The 21,746-nt window shown below is 50.0% G+C and overlaps 1 protein-coding gene across 5 annotated transcripts in view; it reads left to right on the top strand.

The window, feature by feature from the left end:
• The first annotated feature begins 2,373 nt into the window (after nucleotides 1–2,373).
• The window catches only part of MED12L (mediator complex subunit 12L), a 329,485-nt gene continuing 310,112 nt past the window's right edge, over nucleotides 2,374–21,746 (top strand). For all 5 annotated transcript variants that reach the window (XM_067737493.1, XM_067737492.1, XM_067737490.1 and 2 more), the window contains exons 1-2: nucleotides 2,374–2,496; nucleotides 3,344–3,560. In XM_067737493.1, the coding sequence (XP_067593594.1) occupies nucleotides 3,462–3,560 (99 nt within the window). In that variant the 5' untranslated portion in view covers nucleotides 2,374–2,496; nucleotides 3,344–3,461. The remainder of the gene's footprint in view (nucleotides 2,497–3,343; nucleotides 3,561–21,746) is intronic.

Genomic DNA, 21,746 nt, shown 5'->3' with positions numbered 1-21,746 from the left:
GTGAGAGCTAACCGGGGCGAGGGATTAAGGAGAAAACGTTGGATTGGTAGATGGCAGTAGATTGTGAAGAGTGCAAATGTCAGGCTGAGGGGACCAAACACCGTTGGGAAATCCATGTAGTGAAAAGATGATTTTTTTTTTTTTTTTTTGGCTGTACGCGGGCCTCTCACTGTTGTGGCCTCTCCCGTTGCGGAGCACAGGCTCCGGACGCGCAGGTTCAGCGGCCATGGCTCACGGGCCCAGCCGCTCCGTGGCATGTGGGATCTTCCCAGACAAGGGCACGAACCTGTGTCCCCTGCATCGGCAGGCGGACTCTCAACCACTGCGCCACCAGGGAAGCCCGAAGATGATTTTTGAGGAAGTGTCTCAGCAAACTGAAGCTGTCACTCTCTGTTTTCTTTTTTTAAATGTTGAGGCCCAAAGCATCCATGCCAGACCGTCTCACAACAAGGGAAGAAACTAAGAAGGGAGACCAACAGGGAGAGAACTCTTCCTTTCCCTTTTACCCAAGCACTAGGGACACATTATGAATTCATTTTGATTTTAAAATCTTTACGGTTAGATACAATTTTGAGTGCTTCAAAAGTTTTTCCTTTGTGGAAGCCAGTTGGAGGCTGTCACCTAGATACTCCAAGGGAAGAATTTAGGTTACATCTCCCAACCAGACTAGCGTGTCAGCACAAGGATCCCCAAAGTATAGTACCACCAGTGATCTACCCAGCCACGCACCTACTCACCCACTCACACACCCAGTCGCCGGTCCCACCAGCCAACAAATATTTTTTGAGCGCCCACCATATGCCAGGTTCCATGCCGTGTACCTAAGTTGCAACAGTGAACAACACTGTCCTTTCCAGTGTATGTCATTGTGTTAGGGGCGGGGGAGATTAAACAAGAATGGCAAAACTTTTCTATGGGAGATGAGTACTTGCGGGTTCATTATGCCATTTCTTCTGCATTTTGGTATGTTTGACAATTTTCCTAACGAAGTTAGACAACTGTCCTGTTTCTCAAGCAAGGAAGCTAGATTTGACAGATACCTATATCCCAAGGGCAAGTTCAGCCTTGAAGTTACACCCAAGGTATTAGTGGAAGAGAAGTCCGTGGGGGAGGGTGCAGAGGGTGGTCAGGAAATGCCTCTTGGTGGAAGTAACTGTTCTCTACAAGTACTTGCTCAGATTGAGTAAAGAATCCAAAAACTACGGGCCTGACTTGGCCTCAGCTGCTTTGGGAAGTGCTAATAGGTCAGAGTCAAGAGTTAAGAACTAGCCTATCACATTGCGATGGCTTATCTACCCCCCTGCCCCCCTTGCTTAAAGTCAGCAGAGGCAAGTAGATAATCAGATTTAGCCAGCATCACCTGAGCACCTACTATGTGCCTGGCGCTACACAAAGGCTTTGGGTTAGATTCTGCTAGCACCATCTTATGGAGGATGGAATAGGAGTCAGAGAGTTCCTCAAGGTATGGGGAACCTGACCCTACCAGGCAAGGGCAGTTCAGGAACCCACTTCTTCCAATTCCAAGTCGTGGAGAATAAATCAGAAACATGGGATCAGGCAGAGTTTGCTTCGCGACTTTGGGCAAGTCACCGGGCCTTCCTAAGCTGACTCGATTTCTCTAGCTATAAAAAGGGTACAGTAAAACCTTGTAAGTTTTGTTTTGTTTTTTTAAAGGACCAGAGACCTTTACTGTCAAGATCCTGGCATGAAGCGAGGGCTCCATAGATGGCAGCCATCATTCTTGGCCAAGCGCGGGCGCATCCTCCCGCGGGGTCCCTCGGGACAGACCGGGCCCGCCTCCGCGGCTCCGGTCTCGCAGGGCTCGCGGCAGGTGGCCCAGCATCAGGGTGCCCACGCCCCAAAGCGAGCGGGGAGCGCGGGAGGATTGGAGCACCGAGGTCTCCCCTGGAGGATTCTCCCCCGCCCCGCCCCCCCCACGCCCCCCCCCCCCCCACGCCCGGCGCAGGTGAGGTTTCCGGCTCAGGCCACGGGGACAGCGACCTTAACAGAGGTCGAGGCGGACAGCGCAGCCCGCGGCCGGGAGAGGGGTCCAGGGGACGCCCCCTCCCTCGCCCAGATACACCCCAGGGCCAGCCTCGGCGCCCGGGCCCGCGGGCTGCGCGCTCTGCAGCTGCGAAAACCCGGAGAGGCGGATCGGAGCGCACTCGCAGCAAACTCCTCCGCGGTCCGGCCGCCGAGCTGGGCATGCTCAGTGCGGCCGCCGTCCGCCAACTCGGAAGCTCGCGCTCCCCGGCCTTGGGGGCGAGAACGCCGGCGGCGGCGAGCCGGCGTCGCCCGCTGCCTCCAGACAGTGGCAAACTTCGCGGCGTCCCCGGAGCTCGCCCGGCCGAGACTGATACCTTACAAATCAGATCAAATCCAGTTGCCTCCCCCCGTCCCCCCCTCCCGCCCCATCCCAACCCGAATCGTGGAGGCTGCGGCCGCCAAAGTGCCGCCGCGGCTGGCGGCCCCTGACCACTAGCCGGGGACCAACAGGTAAACTGTTGGGGGCGGGGGGAGGGGGAAGGAGGGCGGCCGGGGGTGGGCGGGGGGTTGGAGGAGCCCGAGATGCCCGCGGGCTAGCTACCCCCGTCGGCACTCGCTGCCAACCCTCCTCACCACCCCCACTTCCCCAGCCCCTGGAGGGGCAGCAAAGGGTTAAGTCGGCCCCGAGCCACCGTGAGCACGGCCCCCTCCACCCGCTGCGACCGCTAGCAGCGCGCCTCGGCGTCTGCCCGGAGCCGCCGAGGGGACCGGAGCCGCGGATGCGCCACCGGAGCCCGGCGGGCGTCTAGGAGGCACCGGCCGCTTCCCCACCGCCCGCATCCCTGTCTCCTCCACCCCCTCCAGGCCTGTCCCCCTCCTTCCCAACCGGGTCCGCGCCCAGGTGGCGGGGTTTGCGGGGCGCGTGGCGGCGGGGGAAGGGTCCCTGCTGTAGAAGAGGGGGCGGGGGCGGGCCGCTCCGCAGTCTCTTCCTCGGGTAGGCGGGCCACCCGCGCCTAGGGCAAGCACTCGAGCCACCTGCCTGGGGCGCCAAGAAAAGTTTTTTTCCCCCCGCCCCGTGCCCCTCCCCCACCCCCACCCTGCGCTCAGCTGGGGTGGGTTTAGGTCCATTGGTGAAAAAAGTCACACGTTCCCATCAGCTGCTCCTCCCCCTGGGGACAGGGTGGTGGGGAACAGGAGGCAGGCGCCTCGGAGGATCCAGGTGGACCTCCAGCCCCTCCGTTGGCGGTGCGTCCCGGGGCTCCAGCGCAGCAGGGTGCCCGCCGAAGGCTGCCCCCATTAGTGCGTGTCTGCGTGCCGGGCAGCGGCAGCATCCAACCTGCTTTATTCCTGCCTGCAGCGCCACACGAGCGAGGAGGGGGAGAGGGAGTCTGTCTGCAAAGTGCTGCTCCCTGGTGCTCAGAGGCGGCTGCTCCAGCTCCAACTCTCATTCATTTCGCCGGTTAACATGAGAGATCATGGCCGCCTTCGGGCTTCTCAGCTATGAGCAGAGACCGCTGAAACGCCCCCGGCTCGGGCCGCCGGACGTCTACCCGCAGGACCCCAAGCAGAAGGAGGTAAGGGCGCCGGCGGCCTCCCCGGCAACCGGGGCCGCGCTCCGCAGCGCTGACCCGGGGCCAAGTTGGCCCAGCGGGCATCGCCGGCGCTGCGGGGGAAGGGTGGGCAGGGGGACTGGCGGCGGGGGCCGGGCTGGGGGGCTGGGGGACCCCCGGCGGTGGAGACCGAGCGGCTGTCAGTCCCCGCGCGCCACGGGGGCGCTCGCTCTCCGGGTGCCGGGTCGCTTCCCCGTTACCGGGCCTTGCACGGCGCAGCCGGGCGCTTCACCCGGTTCTTCCCTACGGAAACCCTCCAGCTCCCTCTCCCTGGCTTTTGCCTGCTTTATTTTTCTCCCCGCCGCTTCGGTAAAGCCTCGTAAACTTTTTGAAAAATGTTGGAATGCAGTGCATCCGACACAGGTCTTGGGTTTTGCGCCAGCCGAGCAGGGGCGGCTGTGGGTGGGGTGGCGGAAGACCTTTTCTGTTCAAATTTTCCAGTTTGGAGTGGAAGTCGTTTTTGTCGAGGTGATGAATATTTAGCTCTTGTAACGTACTTCTGTCTCCCCTCTCCCCTTTAAAAATCAATATGAAAGGGAAACACTGATTTTCATCCCTAGAGGCGATTGGCTTAATTGCTGGAGGCTGTTTTGTATATGTAAAGGCAGTCAGGTTACCTTGGAAGGGAATAGGTCCTGGGATTGCTTGTTTCTTTGAATGAAATTAATTGGAGGAACCTGGACTCTTTCACGAGCTACACTAGCTTCGATGGCTAGAGTAACCATGGCATTCTGAAGCCTTGTATATGTTTGTTAGTAGTTAACAAGTAATTATGTAACAACTCTCCAGTTATAATGATCACCCCTGGCTACGCAATTTGCCCTGGGATTTGCTTTTTTTTTTTTTAAGATCACCTGCTACCCAGCTGTGCTTTCTGAGTTTGCCAGCTGCAGCCCACCCATCCTCTGTTGTCTTCAGCTAAACATGAAGTGAGCACATTTCAAAACTTCTCTTTCTGGGAACCTAAAAACCTTCTATTAAAAGTTTACAGGCCTACTGACGTCGCAGAAGGGGCTTTGTAAAGAAGGCCAGGAGGGTCCTTAAGACTTCCCTTTTGATGAATGTATCTATTTCAATAATAAAGGAAGAATGCTTGTTCTGGTTAAACTGTTTTGTTAATAATGTTTCTGAAAGATAAGGAGTGAGGACTCCTTTTAGAGGTTTAGCATATTAAACGTGTTCGAACATCCGTGGAGTAATTCACATCGAAGCTTGGAAGGTTTTACAGGTGTTTCTCAGCGGAGGCTTAATACGAGGATAGGAGTTTGATGAGATTTTGCAGATTTCTTCCCTACCCATTTCTCTCCCTGCTACTGCCACCCAGAATAAAGTTAATTGTTACAGACGAAATAACAAACACTAACAACCAAGTATAGAGAAAGTTAATAACTTAAACATTTGTGGCAGAAAATTCTTAAAGTTTTGGTGGGGCCAGGGACATATCATCTTGTAATTAATGTCTTTTGTCACATCTTTCCAGAGGGCAGCATAATTGATAGCATCTCCCCAGTTAAGGGATGGGGGCCTGGGATGCCTTGTGGGGTTATTTAACATTTATACCTCAGGTCGACACTCACTCAGGGTTGGGGCCTCTATGATTCTGGAAAAAAATACTTTTGGATTTTAGGGTATTTATGACATTTTATGGAACTCTAAAACTGAAAGTGACCTTAGAGCCTGCTTTTTGTAACTTCCTTTGCACAAAGTGAAACTGAGGCCCAGGAAAGCTTACCTGACTTAAGGTGTGTGGTGAATCAGCAGAGAGGAGTTGGATGACCAAAACAGTATCTTATGTCAAGACCAGTACTGTGCTAAGGATGATTTATGCTAAATTGTGGTGTTCTGATATTATTCCCTTTCCCCAGAGGCAACCAACATTTTATCCCTCTGGAGCAGAGTCAGAGTTATGTGTGGCTGTAGCCAGATTTGAATACAACATGGAACAGGTGCTTGGCTGTTCTTGGGCGGTGCTGTGGTGAGCAGTGTTTCACAAGCTTCAGTTATTTATGCGTCACCTCAACATTTCTCTTCTATCCCTCTATCACCTGTAGTTTTATTCTAATGTTTAACTTTTAGGAAACCTTTTCTGTTTCTTAGGCAGTAATACACAAGAAGTCATGGATTTGATGTGATATATATATATATATATAAATTCATATCAAATCATGTATATATCTCATTTAAAATTTTTATTTATTTCATGTTATATACACACACATATGATTATTCATATTGAAACAAGACCATAAGGATTAAAACTTTAAAAAGTTCATCTAAAACCACTGGTTATTCCATCAGAGAGACCTGTCCCACGCTATGGGAAATGCTGATTTAATGGAGGAAGTGTGGGCTTCCAAGTTAGGCAGACCTGGAATTGGATTCTGGTTCAGCCTCTTTGCATTTGTGTGGCCTCGGGCAAGCCGCATCACTTCTCATTTGTAGATTAGCATCATTGTGCTGTTGAGAAAAACTTGAGAACCCTGGTTCCAAACGCATTACATTTTTGTGAGAAAAACCCTCCTCCTGGTAAAGCTATTCTTATTACTGGAGCTGCAGCTTTTACTGCTGTTAACCAGGGCTAATAGTGTTCTGGAAACTAGCTCCCGGGGGACAGGATGGGACCCTTGAATGAAGACCTCCTGTAGAGAGGTGGGGGTGGGGTGGGGGGGACTGGAAGCTTTAACCTGCTTGGTCGATGGAGTCTGTTCATTTGAGAGCTTGCTGTGCCTCAGCGCTCTGCGGGACTTTAGTATATCTTGTGTTATAACACTTTACCCTCTGTCCTCAAGCCTCGAAAATAGGGCACCAGGAAACTGTGAGTTCTCCTTGTTTCCTCCTTCTTCCTTACACCCCATTATACACCTGTCAGCACGTCTTGTCCCGTCCATTTCCCAAATATATTTCCAGTCCCTCTGCCGCTCCCCAGTTTCACCTCACCACTCACCAGTTTCCACTTCCTTTCTGCTTCAGTCTGACTTTTCTCTGCCCCGGGGCTCTTACACGTGCTACTCTGCCTGCCTGGACCCCTGTCTGCCTTTCCACCCGCACCCGCACCATTCCACCCTGCTCTCATCACCGAATCCTGTGGTTAGGAGGGTAGGTGGGCTCTGGAGCCAGTGTGCTTGGTTTTGAATCCTGGCTCTGCTGTTTACATATACTCCTTATTCTCCCTGTGCCTCAATATCCCCTCTTGTAGAGTCGGGATGAGAATACTACCTGCTCCTTAGGGCTGTTGGAAGACTATATGGATAGTAAACATAAAACACTTAGACCAGAGTATGGCATGGATTCAACACGCAAATATTTGCTGTTTTAAACTACCGTCAGGCCTGCTTCTTCATCATTCAGGTCTCAGCCCAGCGGCCTCCTCAGAGGCCTTTCTAGTATACGTAGACAATTTGTAATTCTGTATTTATTTGCATGTTGCCCCCAGCCCCCCACTAAGGGGTCAGAAACGAGGGCAGGGATGAGAGCTGTTTAGGAATCCCTGAAGTACCCGGCACCTAGTGCGGTTAGTTCCTAGCTGAGGGCACGGACACATGTAGGAATTTATAGATGAGAGTGGGAATGAATGAATCAAGAGAAATCTGGCGACTGAGGGGTGTTAGGGAGAGTCTGGGTTAAGGCAGAAATTATCCTTGCTGTCTACTTCAGAGGCTACAAGGCTGAAAGCAGAATTAAACTCTAGAAGTAGAAAGGAAGAGAAGTTTTACTTCCAGGGTAGAAGAGGCCTAAATAGCTGAACAGTCAATGTTTCTAGGAAATCAAATTAGTTAGAAAAGTAGGTTGGGGCAATGGTGAGATTTCTAGGCATCAGGAGCCATAGAATCCCGCCAGCAGGGTCCAGAGAGGGGGATGGCTTGGTGCGCAGTGCAGAGGCTGCCCGAGGACCAGCAGGGTCCAGAGGGGAGGATGGCTTGGTGTGCAGTGCAGAGGCTGCCCGAGGACCAATAGGGTCCAGAGGGGAGGATGGCTTGGTGTGCAGTGCAGAGACTGCCCGAGGACCAATAGGGTCCAGAGGGGAGGATGGCTTGGTGTGCAGTGCAGAGGCTGCCCGAGGATCAATAGGGTCCAGAGGGGAGGATGGCTTGGTGCGCAGTGCAGAGCCTGCCCGAGGACCAGCAGGGTCCAGAGGGGAGGATGGCTTGGTGTGCAGTGCAGAGGCTGCCCGAGGACCAGCAGGGTCCAGAGGGGAGGATGGCTTGGTGTGCAGTGCAGAGGCTGCCCGAGGACCAGCAGGGTCCAGAGGGGAGGATGGCTTGGTGTGCAGTGCAGAGGCTGCCCGAGGACCAATAGGGTCCAGAGGGGAGGATGGCTTGGTGCGCAGTGCAGAGGCTGCCCGAGGACCAGCAGAGCGTGATTTGGGAGGGTATGGGGGTGGGGATGGCTCCAAATGGATAATGTGTCACACTCGACACACCTGTAGGGCTTGTTAAAAACAGATGGCCCGAGTTTTTCAGATTCAGTAGGGCTGAGGTGGGACCCCGTAATTTGCATTTCTAACAAGATCCTGGTGATTTAATGCTGCTGGTCCGGGGCTCCACTCTGAGATACTAACCTAGAGTGAAGGTGGCATCCGATTCTGCAGGGGCTGGAGAGCTCTTCCAACCCAGGCAGGGCAGGGTTAGACATCTCTGTGGCCGAAGTCGCGGTAGTTTGGTCTAGCAGCCAGCTCAGCCAGGGTGCGGTGGGCTTTCCCCAGAAGTTGTTCCCCCTCTAGATCTAAGGGAACGAGTCAGAAAGTCTCAGCCCCCCTCCAATGGCTTTCCATCACACTTGGAATAAAACTCAAATTCCCTACTGAATTAGGCCTTCGAGGCCCCGCCCGTCTGCCCCTTGGTCACTTCCACAACCACTGCCTGTAGCCAGACCACCTGGCTTTGCGGTCTGGCTCCATCACTTACTGCCTGTTTTTCTTTTTTTTTTTTTTGGGGTACGCGGGCCTCTCGCTGCTGTGGCCTCTCCCGTTGCGGAGCACAGGCTCCGGATGTGCAGGCTCAGCGGCCACGGCTCACGGGCCCAGCTGCTCCGCGGCACGTGGGATCCTCGCGGACGGGGCACGAACCCGCGTCCCCTGCATCGGCAGGCGGACTCTCAACCACTGCGCCACCAAGGAAGCCCCCTACTGCCTGTTTTGACTCAGATACGACCTGTGGAACGGCGGTGGGGTGGGGTGTTCCTACTTATTTGTTCCTACTTCACGGGGTTGCTGGGAAGATAAAATGAGATTTGAATGGTGCCTGGCACACAAACGGTGCTTAGTACAGGTCAGCTACTCTTAGTATAACCCCTCCCTTGTTAAATGATCCCGGGGCTTCATTATACCTGTCACATCCCCAAGACCCTGCCCCTTGGAGATCTGGCCCTTCCTGATTTGCTTAGCCGCCTCCTGGCTGTGTGGTGGGACCACTGGCCACCTGTCTCCTAGCAGGCCCAGCTCCTTAGTGTTTAGGTTCTTGTCCCTTGCTGCCCCTGCGGTCATGTCTCCTGTCATTTACTTATAGAGCCTAGCTGGCAAGGAGACCTTCTTTGTAACCCATCTTCTCTTATCCTTGTTAGTTCATTATTTTGTGTTCATATGTTTTGTGGTGCTTGTCACTGTCAGAAATTCCCTTATTAGAATCCTTATCCTCTCCCTGGTCTTCCTTCCACACTAGGATGTAAGCTGCAGGACAGCAGGGGCTTGTCTGTGGCGTCCACACTTGTGAACTGCCTAGTGCCTGGGATGAGACTGGGTGCTCAGTAAATAGTTCTCGAAGAAATGAATAAAATGCAGACAGAGCTCTTAACGAGCAGTTATGAGTATTTATAACTCTTAACTGTCCCAGTGCTTGTTTTATTTTGGTAACGCCTGTTTTCTTGTTAGCATCTAAAACCCTTAAAACATTAAATGCTTGTTTTAGTGACAGCTGGGGAGGTTGGGGGGAGGGGCGGTGAAAATTTGTTTCTTAATAACCTCTGAGAGGGAGGATGTTGATGAAGTTGCCCGGGATGAGAGGACAGGTTGACCAGTTGCCTGGGGCACCAAAAGGTGGAGATGTTGAGGGAGAAAGCTTCCCCCTGAGATGAACTGGCTGGCCCCAGGTCCCCATCACAGACCTCCCTGAATAGCAGTGTTTGGGAGGGGCCTCTGTGTATTTAACTTATTCCTCCTGAGACTCTTAGGCCAGAAGCAGTGTAAAAAGCACTGGGTGAGAGGCCCTGTTTCTTCCACTGCTCACAGGAGTGTTGCCACAAAAACTTTGTGGCGGAGGAACACAAGTGGCTGTCATTTCTCAGGGACTGCCAACACCTGCAGCAGCGTTGTCAAAGATGCTCCTTAAAAATGCCGCCATAATGCGCCCGCCTCCACCCCAGACCTGCTGACTCAGAATTTCTGGGAAGGAGGTTGCGGAATTTGCATTTTAAACGCTGTTCTCTAGGTGATTCCCAAACACACGAAGTTTTGAAAGCCACTGCTTTAGTTTGTGTCTTTACCTGTAGAGACCGTTGTGAGCCAGACTCCCCCCTTATTCCTGCCTGCTCCCCACTGTTTGATGTGTCGGGGTCTTCAGACAAATGCACTGTTCAGAGTGTTAGTATAGTGCAAATGCATTTAACTACTGTCCCCCCTGAAGTTCTGTTCTGAGACCCATGATTCCCAGCGTAGGCTTGTTTTCTGTCAGCCGTACATGGTTTATGGCAGACTAGAATTCCATGCCTTGGGCTTGAAATAGCCACAGCTCCCTTCTGTGTGCACTGGGCTCAACTTGGGGCTCAGGGGAGCCGTTCTTGCTTTGTCCCATGAGCATGTTCTTTGAACTTACTGGGGGCTACAGAATTTGTATTTGACTTTGGGGCTGGGCTTTCAACTAGGCTCTTTGGGGACTCATGTAAAGCTGTTAATTTGGGGTACAGCCACCATCCTTTAGCCTGTTGGGTATTTCACTTAGTCTGGCACCTGTAGAGGTAAAGTGTGATTCCTTAGGAAGAAGGAGGACCAGGAAGTGAGGTCTGGAAGGCAGACTGCCTTGGCTGGGCGCTGAGTGGGAGAAAATGAGGATGAGCAGAGCCCTAGGATTTCAGCTGAACCGGTTAGCAGTGCCTCTCAGGGGTGTGTATCCATCCAGGTGAAAATAAAACAGAGGTGGGAGAACGGAGTAAGTGGAAGTTGGAAATTCCAAAGAATTGTGATGTATTTCTTCTGAAACTCTCCTTTAATGAGGTTCTGAACCCCAGCTGTGAGGCTTCTTGACAGACTAGGCAGGAATTAGAGAAGGTAGAGGGATCCATAAGAAGAGTGAGCATGATTCCAAGTTCCCTTCCCCAGCGTTCTCTGAGCAGCGATGAAAGGAGCTGGTGGCCTAAGCCTGGAGAAGGGCTGACCTCAGAGTCTGAGTGGGGAAGGCCAGGCAGGAGAGAAATCCAAGGGAAGTGTGGAGGGAGGCGCCTACCTCCTACACATTCCACTCTGAGAAGGGAACATGGAAACGCTTGGACTTCTCGTTGTTTTTAGAGGATTTCTGAAGTTGGGTGATGACAACAAGGGAGTTCATGGTACAGTCCTCTCTATTTCTCTGTTTTGGAAAATTTACATTAAAAAGAAGAGTGTCATTATGTTACCCAATAGCATGATTTCTACTTTAAAAATATATGTCTACGTAATCTGGAAGGATTATCACCCACACGTAGACAATTGCTCTCTTTTAAGGATGGGTGTAGGGGTGATTTTTATTTTCCTTTTTGTACTAATCTGTATTCTCCACTGTTAACAATAAATGTGCACTACTGGTGTCACTGGAGGAAGTAACTTAATAATTATTAGGTAACTTTGATTGGCTTTACTGGAGTGCATCTTTGTTGTTGGTTCCAAACCAAGTTAGAGCCCCTTTAGCTGAGGTTTAGGCAGAGGGATCTTGAGGGTGTAGGTATAGGCACTTGTGACGTGTCAAAGCTGTGATGAGGCTGGGTTAGGGCTGTTAGGTCAACATTCCAACCCTGCCACTTAAGCTGTGTGATTTGGGGTGCTGTGTCATTTTCCTCACCTATGAGCTGGAGAGAATAATACCTAGTCATCTAGAGTGTTTTGAATGTGGAAAGAGTATTGTAAACTTAATTTTTACCAAATGTTGAGATATCCATTCAGTGGTACCAGCTGATTATTAAAATTTCAGGAATTTTGTGAGCTGGTTAATATCATGCTGGTGACTTGAAATTTGGCATCAAGGGAGTATTTACACCAAGGAAATTGGCAAATGCTACGCATTAGGGGTTTTTGTTTTGTTTTAGTTCTTTTGAAAGCTGGTTGTTAAGCGTTTCCCCACACAGTGCTGGGTATGGTTGTATGTGCCAGATGTCTTGTTGGCTACTTTACCATCATTCTTATCCCTGTTTCCCCTACTTGCTTCCCACAAAAAAAAAAAAAAAAAAAAAAAAATTTAAAGCCAGATCCCCACTTTCTTAGCCTCTCTTGCAGCTTGGGGTGAGCATATAACTGAATTCTGGCTAAAGAGATTTAATAGAAATCTGCTTTGTGACTTTTTGGAGAAGAATATTTTTCCTTGCTGAAAAAAGTACAGGCAAGGGAGAGAGTGCCTTCTCTTAATGCCCTGATAGCTCCTTAGCTTCCTATCTTTGGAAAATTAATAAGAGGATATGATGGTTGGAGCTAGGGCACCTGTCTTGTTACCATGAGGCAGTGAGCCTATGGATGAAGAGTGGAGGTGGTTCAGTGGCTTTATGAAATTGTTAAGCTACTGAACTGACCTTGACCACCTCTCCCTGGACTCCTTGTTAAGTAAACAAGAGGTGTCCACATGGTTTAAACCATTGGTGGGCCAGTTGTCAATTTCTTGTGTCTGAAAGCATTCGAAGGTTGTCATAGTACTTCCCATTTCTATTTTGTCCCCCTCAAACCGTCACAGCATGAGCCTCTTCTCCCAGAGAATATACATTCCCAGAACTCTCCTACTGTCCGGCTTCCTAAGTACAGCAAGAGACAAAGATCACCTGCACCTTGTCTGTTCGGTGCTTAATTCTGCAGAGCGCCTCTCAGAAGCTGAGGGGATGTGGAAACGGCTCCTTCATTTGTTTCCATTTCTGGCAGAAAGAGTTTTGGTGGGAAGGGAGGGAGATCCCTATTGGGTTTTGTTTGGAGAGGGAGATTCTGTGGGTCTGTATCATTCTGGGGGGGAACCAGATGTGTTTAGAGCTAGAAGGGAGCTTAGAGATAGGTCGCTCTCACTTTCCTCATTCAGTACAAGTGGAAGTTGAGTCCCAGAGAGGTTAAGGTGACTCGTGAAGGCAGATCTTGGCCAGGCACTCGTGTGCCCTGATTTGTCCTTGCGGCTTTACTTGGCCTCCCCTCTGTACACGGCCTCCGCTTCTGGTAAACACCCTTGTGTTGCCCTGGCAATGAGAACTACTCTGCATTTCAGGGTACCCAGTGCCTCTTTGAGAGCTGGGGACTGTTCAGCTAGCCATTTACTTGATCTTCTCGGAGCCTGCCAGAACCTTGGGTGGTGTCTCCTCAGCTCAGGCGCTCTTGTCGTCCCGTTTTTTGGTGGGAGGTTCTCAGCCCCGTCCATGGCCTCTGGTGCAGATGGCTCTGGCACTGGCCTTTGTGGGCTGTGTTGGGGATTGAGCCTGTCTAGTTTTCATTTTCTTGGTTGAGATTCTCCTTTATTTATGGGTAGCTCTCTTGGAGATACAAACACACAAGCTGCACCAGTTGCCCACTTCCAGGGAGTGACACTTATACATGGCATTCTGTGTACAAAGGGATCCCCCTTAGTTATGAAATGCTCGGGCATGAGAAGAGGAGAAAAATTTTAGCCCCTGGGTTTTATTTGCCATGTTCTGAAGGAAGCATGACTATATGTGTGCATGCCAAACGGATTCTGTCATCCAGTCACTATTATTGAGCACCTTGTAGGCATTTTGCCAGCCGTGGCTTCATGAGGACAGGGCCTAAGACTTGTATTTCCTCCTCTGTCTCTGGCTTTGAGCACAGTGCCTGGACCAAACCTCGGACTCAAAATGTCTTTTACGAATGAAAGTGTAAATAAATGCTGAGAGCATTGGGTATGGTCCTGGGCCCCCAAAGGTTTCAATACAGAGCAGCGGTTTTCATCTGGGGTGGCCCCCTATGGACACTGGCAGTGTTTGAAGACATTTTGGGTTGTTCCAGTTATGGGTGCCTGTGTGCGTGCATGTGTGTGCGTGCATGCACACGTGTGTTAACTGCTACTGGCATCTGGTAGGCAGAAGTCAGGGGACGTCGCTAACACTCTCCAGTACTTCAGACAGTCCTCACAACAAAGGCTTATCTGGACTCAAACGTCAGTAGTTCCCAGGTTGAGAAACCCTGGTCTGGAGGGAGTGACAGACCTGTAAATACGGGATACAGTGTTTCACATGTTATTCGAGGGGAATGTACGAAGTGCTGTGGAGACAAGCGGCAGTGACCTGCTTTTTTTGTTTGTTTTTTTTTGTTTTTTGCGGTACGCGGGCCTCTCACTGTTGTGGCCTCTCCCGTTGTGGAGCACAGGCTCCGGACGTGCAGGCTCAGCGGCCATGGCTCACGGGCCCAGCCGCTCCGCGGCATGTGGGATCTTCCCAGACCGGGGCACGAACCCGCGTCCCCTGCATCGGCAGGTGGACTCTCAACCACTGCGCCACCAGGGAAGCCCAGTGACCCGCTTTTTGACAGGACCTGGTAGAGGAGGAGATTTTGAGCCTTGGACTTGGAGGGTGCGTAGCAGTGGCAGGGGCTGAGGGTGTGGTGTGAAGGGTCACGGGCCAGGAGGAACGTGGGCTGTGCTGTGAGCCTGAGGTGTGGTATGGGGCGTGCAAGGGGCACCCGGGTCAGAGTGGGAAGGAAAGGTCAAGTTATGGGGTCCTTTGTGTGCTGTGTGGAGGCCACGAGGTGGCCGTTCAAGGGTGTTAGGGGAGTGAGATTTCAGATGACTGAGGGTCTCAGTTTGAAGGGATGGTGCTTCTGAGGGTCACACTGAGGCAGAAAGACTGACGAGCTAGGTGGTCACTGACGTTCCAGGCCTCGGGGGTGGGGGTGGTGGATTAGGTTTTCGTGGCTGCCATAACAAGGTACCACAAATCAGGTGCCCCGGAACGATGGAAATTGATTCTCTCGCAGCTCTGGAGGCCGGCTGTCTGAAGGGGGCGTTGATGGGCTTATACTCCTCTGGAGCTCTAGGGGAGAGCGTTTCCTTTCTGCACCCAGCCTCTGGCGGCTCCAGGCATCCCTTGGCCTCTTTGTGACCACATCTGTCTCACTTCCACTTCCGTCTTCACGTGGCCTTCTCTGTGTGTCTGTTCTCTGGGTGTGCCTGATAAGGACACTTGTTATTGGATTTAGGGCCCACTTGGATAACACAGGATGATCTCATCTCAAGATCTTTAACTTAATTACATCTGCAAAGACACTTTTTCCTTTTTCTTTTTTGCAATTAATTTTTTTTTGGAGTATATTTGCTTTAAAGTGTTGTGTTAGTTTCTGCTGTACAGCAAAGTGAATCAGCTATACGTATACATATATCCCCTCTTTTGGATTTCCTTCCCATTTAGGTCACCACAGAGCATTGAGTAGAGTTCCCTGTGCTATACAGTAGGTTCTCATTAGTTATTTACTTTATATTAATACATAGTAGTGTATATATAAAGACCCTTTTTCCGAATAAGTAACACTCTCACAGGTTCCAGGATTTGATTGGGATGTCTCTTGTGGGTCCTTTTGGCCTCCTGGGCTTGGGAAGAAAGAGTAGGAGAGAATTTAGGAGAAAGGTTATTGGGGCGGCAGAACTGGCAAAATGGATGTGTTTGGTGAGAGGGATGAACGAGTACAAGGCTATACCAACATTTTTAGCTTAGGCCAGTGGTTCCCAAACTCTCTGATCTTAGGACCCCTTTATAATAAACCTTATTTAGGATGCCATAGAGCTTTCATGTAAGTTATATCTCAGTATTTACCATATTAGAAATTAGACCTGAGAAATTTTAGAAATATGTATTAATTCATTTAAAAAAATAATAAACCAATTTCATGTTTCACATGTATTTTACGAACAAGAACTATTTTTCCAAATCAAAAAAAAATTGTGGAAAGAGTGGCATTGTTTTACATTTCTGCAAATCTAATCTCTTTAGTGTCTGGATTCTCATATCTAGTTCTCCATTTAGTCTATTAGAGTATGTTGTTTCGATTGAAGGATATGAAGAAAATTTGGTCTCACGGATATGTAGCTGGAAAGTTCTTGGGAACCTCAGAGGTCTTTGAAATGGAGAGCACTGGCTTACACAGCTGGGTAGGTAGATGATTGATAGTACCCCTCAACTAACATGCCATAGGGAACGAAAGAACTTGTTAACTTTTTTTTTTTTCCAAGGGTGGGAAGGTAGGGGAGGAGAGTGGAGAGAATGAGTTCATTTTTAAAAAAAATATTTCCAATTTGAGATGCCTCTGGGGAATCCAGGTTGAACTGTAGAGCAGTAGAACAGACCTGGATTTGGGTGTCATTTGTGCATGGCTAGTTGAAGTCATGGCTGTGATTACCTGTTGAGCATGTGCAGAGGGAGGGAGGAGGAGGCAGACTCTAGACACTTGGCAGCAGGACCTCCGAGGAGGGGAGTTGTTAGGGAGACGGGTGTGGGGGTGAGCACTGGTCCAAGGGCAGAGCTAGCGTCTCCTTGGCCTCCTCTTAGTTTGGCAGTTCCCCCTTCAGGGCCTTTGCACGTGTGCTTCCTGCCGCCTGGTTGCCTTCTCTTTGTCACTGCAGTGTGATGATTTGCTCCTCAGCACCGTTTGTGCTTTTCTTCTGTGCTCTGTCCTCCAACCAGTGTAGGTTTCATGAAGCAAGGGCGATGTCCTCCCCCCCCCCCCACTGATGACCAGCGGCATGGAGGGGGTCTGGGGTACCGTAGGGGTTAAAGAAATATTTGTTGACTGGACCTGGTAACGGGGCAGTCATTATTAGCAAATGGTTCTCAGAAGCCGTGTACAGGGCACCGTGATGCCAGGAAATGTAAGACATGGTTTCTACTGTTGAGGAGCTTTGCGTGGAGAGATGACAGTCCTGTGTGCAGAGCCCTGAGGTCATTCAGTGCGGTGGCAGAAACCAATGAGGGAGGGGTCATCTCTCTTGAGGATGAGAAAAGTCTTCAGAAATGTGGGTGTTTTTCAGATGACAAGGTCTTCTGGGCAGAGGGTATGAGCAAAGGCACCGAGATGGGAAACGGGACACAGTCTTTGGAGGAATTGCAAGTAGTTCAGTAAAGCAAGAGCGTATTGCATCCTCAACTTGAACATATCTATAGATTTTGGGGACAGTTAGAGAGAGGAAGAGATTAAATCTGCTGGAGAGAGAGGGCTGTCCGCTGGAGCAAGGCTGACCTGGTCCAGGGACCAGGGGACTGAGGTCCTACTGGGAGCGGCACCTTATATGTAGTGTGACGCATTGCTGCCTCTGAGAAAGGATGGGATGCAGGACGTATACAGGACTCCCTGTTTACCTTTCATTTTCTGCAAGCATTTCCAGAGTTAGTTTGAATGTGCAAAGATTTTCCTCGGCAAGAATTAACTCAGCCTTCAACCCACATCCAATGTGCCACAGCTCAGCTACGCAAATGCCACCTTGTTGTCAACTCAAATTTGGTGGAATTTGCTGCTTTCCTTTTCCAGCCATTTCATTCATGGATTAATCTAATGAGGTTGTTGAGATTAGGACCATTTTAAGGCATTGGCAGCAGGGAAGAACTAAGGAAAATGTATTTGGTCTGAAGCGTCATTGGAATTTTTTGCTAAGATGCCGGTTTACGTAAAGGTATAGAGAGAGGCTCTATCAAAGGTATGTCCAAGACAGTGCGAAATAATTTATATTTCTCCTGAGTTCTGTGAGGAAGGTTGATATTGACATTGCTTAGCGTTTTTTCTTTCTTTCTTTCTTTTTTAAAGCTCTACACAGTGCTGCTAGTAGACAGTATGGAAAGTATTTTTGGGGTCAGAGCTGTTTTCACTCTTTGGTCAATTTTAGACTAAATGTCAACTCCTTGGGAAAAAAAAGGATCGTGAACTGGAGACACTATTTACATTTCGACTACTCACATGAGATCTGCTTTTAAGTCATTATTAAGTAATCGAAAATGTTTGTGAAGTTATACTTCCATTTACTTAGTACTTGATATGTGCCTCCTACAGCACTCAGCGATGTGGGTGTGTAGGAAAGAAATAGAAGTCTGCTTCTGTCCCCTCTAGAACAGCGCTTCTCAAAATATCTATGGTGAAGGACAAGTTTCTTTAAAATTAATTTTCAATCTGTTGCAGACTGATATAAATGTATGATAAAAATGAATTACTAGAAAAATGAAATGCTGCTTGAATATAGTGGCAATGTCAAGTTGCTATGAAAGTTTCCAAGCCCTGACTCTCAATGTTTGCATATTATTCTTGAGGGCCGGTAGCAGTTTCAGACCACACTCTGAGTAGCACAGCTCTAGAAATTAACATCTGGCTCACTGACGCACATAAAACGGTTTTAAAAATGACTAATGCATTGGTTTTTGTTTATTTTAAAATTGAGGAATAGCGTATACATTCAGTATGGGGTATAAAGTGCTGCGTTCCATCACGATAGACAGCGTTGATTGTGTTGGTTATTCTGAGTGCTTTACATGTTTGGTTTTATGTCAGGCTCACAAACACCTCTCAGGTGGGTACTCTTACCTCCTTTTTACAGACGAAGAAACAGGCACAGGAGAGCGGTCACAGGGGTCACTTCACTTGCCCAAGGTCCTTTAGCTGCATAGTGATGGAGTTGGAATTGGACTCCTGAGCCCGTGCTGTAACCATTCTGCCCTCTGTATAGTGCGGCTAAAAATGCTGCGTGAGTTCAGGAAAGAGAGGGTTGGAATACGTGGAGGTCTCCCTGGAGGATGTAGGTGTGAGGGGCAGGACCCGAGTGAGCCGGGGCAGGTTGTACCCTTTCTTTCCTAAGAAAGAGCTGAAGGTAGGATGAGCGAGGCATGGAGGGGAAAAGGCAGTGTCTCTGCAGATGGGGCTTGGAGTCCTGGAGTCCTGGCGGGTTGCGGTTGCGGGGTGGTGGTGACGAGTTCACGAGGTCCCGCTGTCAGATTTATCTCACTAGCTCATGCCTAATAAATCCGGATGGGGAGAGAGTGGAGTCGGGGAGGCTGCGAGGGAGGCAGCTGTAGTAACCAAAGCATGAAGTAAAAAGAGCCCGACAGATCTGGGCTTTAAATAGGACTGGAGAAGAGGAACTGGTGGTCGGTGACGAATTGGTCAAAGGAAATGAAGGCGAGGGGAGTGCGGAAAATGCTTCGAGTTCTTGGACACCGTTCACCTGGGGTGGTAGTAGGTCCTGTTGCTTGAGCATCTCAGAGTGACACCTTTTTGTGCTCAGTCTTTAGAGATATGGCAGGTATCTAGAATTACCTGATGGCTAGATTGGAATGAATATTCGGACTCCCCTCCCCTCCCACCCCTCCCCACTCACCTCACTCACCCTGCGGCACGAAACGTTTAGTTGAAGGTCTGATGACTCAAAGGGCTTTTGGTTTATTGTCCCATGCTTTAAACCTCGCCTTCAATACCTGTTATTCAGCCCTCCACCGGCGGCTTTGGTGGCGGTGAACCGCCAGACTGCTTGGAAGGTTGGCTAAGCTCCACGGAAGAGGTGGGAATGAGCAAGCCTCCCGAAAATAAAAAGGGTGGAGGCTGAGAGGTGTTAACAGAGGTTGACTTTAGGACTACATTTTCGGAGGTGGACTCACGGACATTTGCTTTCTTGGTTCAAAACTGTAGGTTTAGCCTCTCTGTTTCCGGGTAAACAAATGAACAACGTCACCACCACCACCAGCAAAAAAAAGACATTCCCAATCTCTGTTTTCCCTCCCAGGCAGGAAGAAGGGTGTTCTGCAGTTTTACTAGATTTTTCCGGCACCCGTTCCATCCCTATCACCCAAGAAGTTTTCCTCTTTGTGAATTTGCAGTTCATTTGGTGGAAATCGCACAACACGCCTTCCTACAGGCACGTGGCATGAGGGATGCAGTTAGGCGTAGGGTAGAAGTGAACAGGAGGACCCAGGTAAGGGGCACCGTGAGTCAGTCCACCGGGCAGTTAACTTCAGAGGACAGAAACCATGGCTTGAGTTTGTTTTTTCTGCCCTCAGATCACCTAGCCCAGTGGGAGGCAGATTCAGCACTAAGTGAAAAATATGATTTACAGGAAGAGCTTACATTAAGATGTGACTGCAATGCATGAGTTGTGTGGGACGGTGACTTACCTGAGCAATGAGGGATCCAAAGAGAAAATTGTCTCCTGAGGCTGCCTTAAATACAGTTCTGGGCAGAATCAACCCTGGACACCTCAAGTCCCCTTTCCTGCTTTATGCGTCTGCAAATCTAAAAGTTCAAGTAGTTTTCTCTGGCAGTTTTCCTACAATTTTCCTGAGAGCCACATCCAGGTGTTTGATATCAGAGGGTGACATGCATTTGAAGGTGATTTGAATATGAATTAATAGGCTACAATTATTTAGATACGAGTGGAATAAATGCTAAGTGTATGTGGAGGTAATTTGAATCAAAGTCTCTCCCACTTTCAGTGGAGGGGGAGGGCCTGCCTGTCTCATGGTTAAGGATGAGGGAGGTTCTCCTGGGGAGTTGGGCCCCAGAGTCTCTTGTGTTCAGCACATCCTACTCGGTGGACATTCCCGTTCGCTTTTTGGAGAGTGGCTGAATCCCCGGACGTGTGGTGCGTGGTGTGGGCCTGGATGTGCTGCCTGGTGAAAAATCACAGTTATAATGACCGTGATGAGCATTTTTTTTTTTTTTTGGCCGCGGCGGGTGGCTTGTGGGATCTCAGTGCCCCGACCAGGGATTGAACACGGGCCCTTGGCAGTGAAAGTGCAGAGTCCTGACCACTGGACCACAAGGGAACTCCCATGAGCCCATTTTTAAAGCGCTGAGTGCCTCACATACGATTTCCTCTTATCCTTTACAACGGAAGGTAGGTGGATCTCCATTTCACAGGAAAGGAGGGAGCCAGGATTCTAGTTGAGGTTGATTGGAATCCTACTGATCTCCTCCAAGATCTCAACTTCTTGGAGAGCACATTGGGCCTCCTGGAGGCTTGATTCTCACGTGGCCGCTTAACCATTTCACTGCCCCGCCCCCCCACCTTCAGCCTCAGTTTCTCAGCCTGTAAACGGGCGCCCATCCTGCCAGAGCCATTTGGCTTTTAGGAAGACGGGCGTGAGTATGCTGCGTAAAGGCCAGAGAGTCGAGTAGTATTACTATAACCATGGTTTTCTTTTCTTCTCTTTTGCCTGCTGCTCGGTACAGGTGTGCAAGATAGGACTTGCTGTTTTGTGTTGAGCTCATATCCTTTGGGGTTCGTCTGAGTCCCCACCGTTAGTGATTGATGGCCTGCAGGTGTGGTTTGGATGGGGGTGAATATTAATAGCCGTGTAGACAAGGGTGGATGTGTAAAGACCTGAGTTTCAGATGTGGCCTCGATGCAAATGTGGCCCTGATGTTAGAGATGTTGGTGGGGGTAGGGGAAATGCTAGGTGGCCTTTTAGGGGAGTCCTGCCTCCCCTGAGTCAGTCTGGCCCCTTCCCTTGGCTCTCTCTTCAGGAGGCTGGTGGCAGTGCCTTTTCTTACAAGCATTTTGGCTGTGTTGGGGAAACAGCCCACTACCCTGCCTTTTTTTTTCCTAAAGTTCTCAAACAGCTGTTAAGTGACCTGTCAATTAGAAGAGATCCAAGCAGAAATCAGTGCCTGTTGTTGTGATGCAGGGCGCCGGGGTGTCCCCTTCTACAGAGCCAAGCGCTGCTGCTTTTCTCAGCCGTAGACTCTGCGTTGTAGACCCTTGCTGCTGCCACATGGCCTGGATCCTGGTTTTAGAGGGTAGTCTTGCTTTGAGGGATAGGGCAGAGCTTCCCCTCTTCCTCTCCTGCATGGATTTTTTTTACTTTCCTAGGGCTGCCTAAACAAAATACCATAAATTGGGTGGCTTAAAACAATGGAAATTCTCCCACAGCTCCGGAGGCAGGGCCACACCTCTAGAGGAGGATCCTTCCTTTCCTCGTCCAGCTTCTGGGAGCCCCAGGCTTTCCTTCGTTTGTGGCAGCATAATT

The sequence above is a fragment of the Pseudorca crassidens genome, chromosome 5 (genome assembly GCF_039906515.1).
Source record: "Pseudorca crassidens isolate mPseCra1 chromosome 5, mPseCra1.hap1, whole genome shotgun sequence".
Taxonomy (NCBI): domain Eukaryota; kingdom Metazoa; phylum Chordata; class Mammalia; order Artiodactyla; family Delphinidae; genus Pseudorca; species Pseudorca crassidens.
Note: the sequence above shows the minus strand (reverse complement) of the source record. Positions and strands in the feature narration are given on the sequence as shown.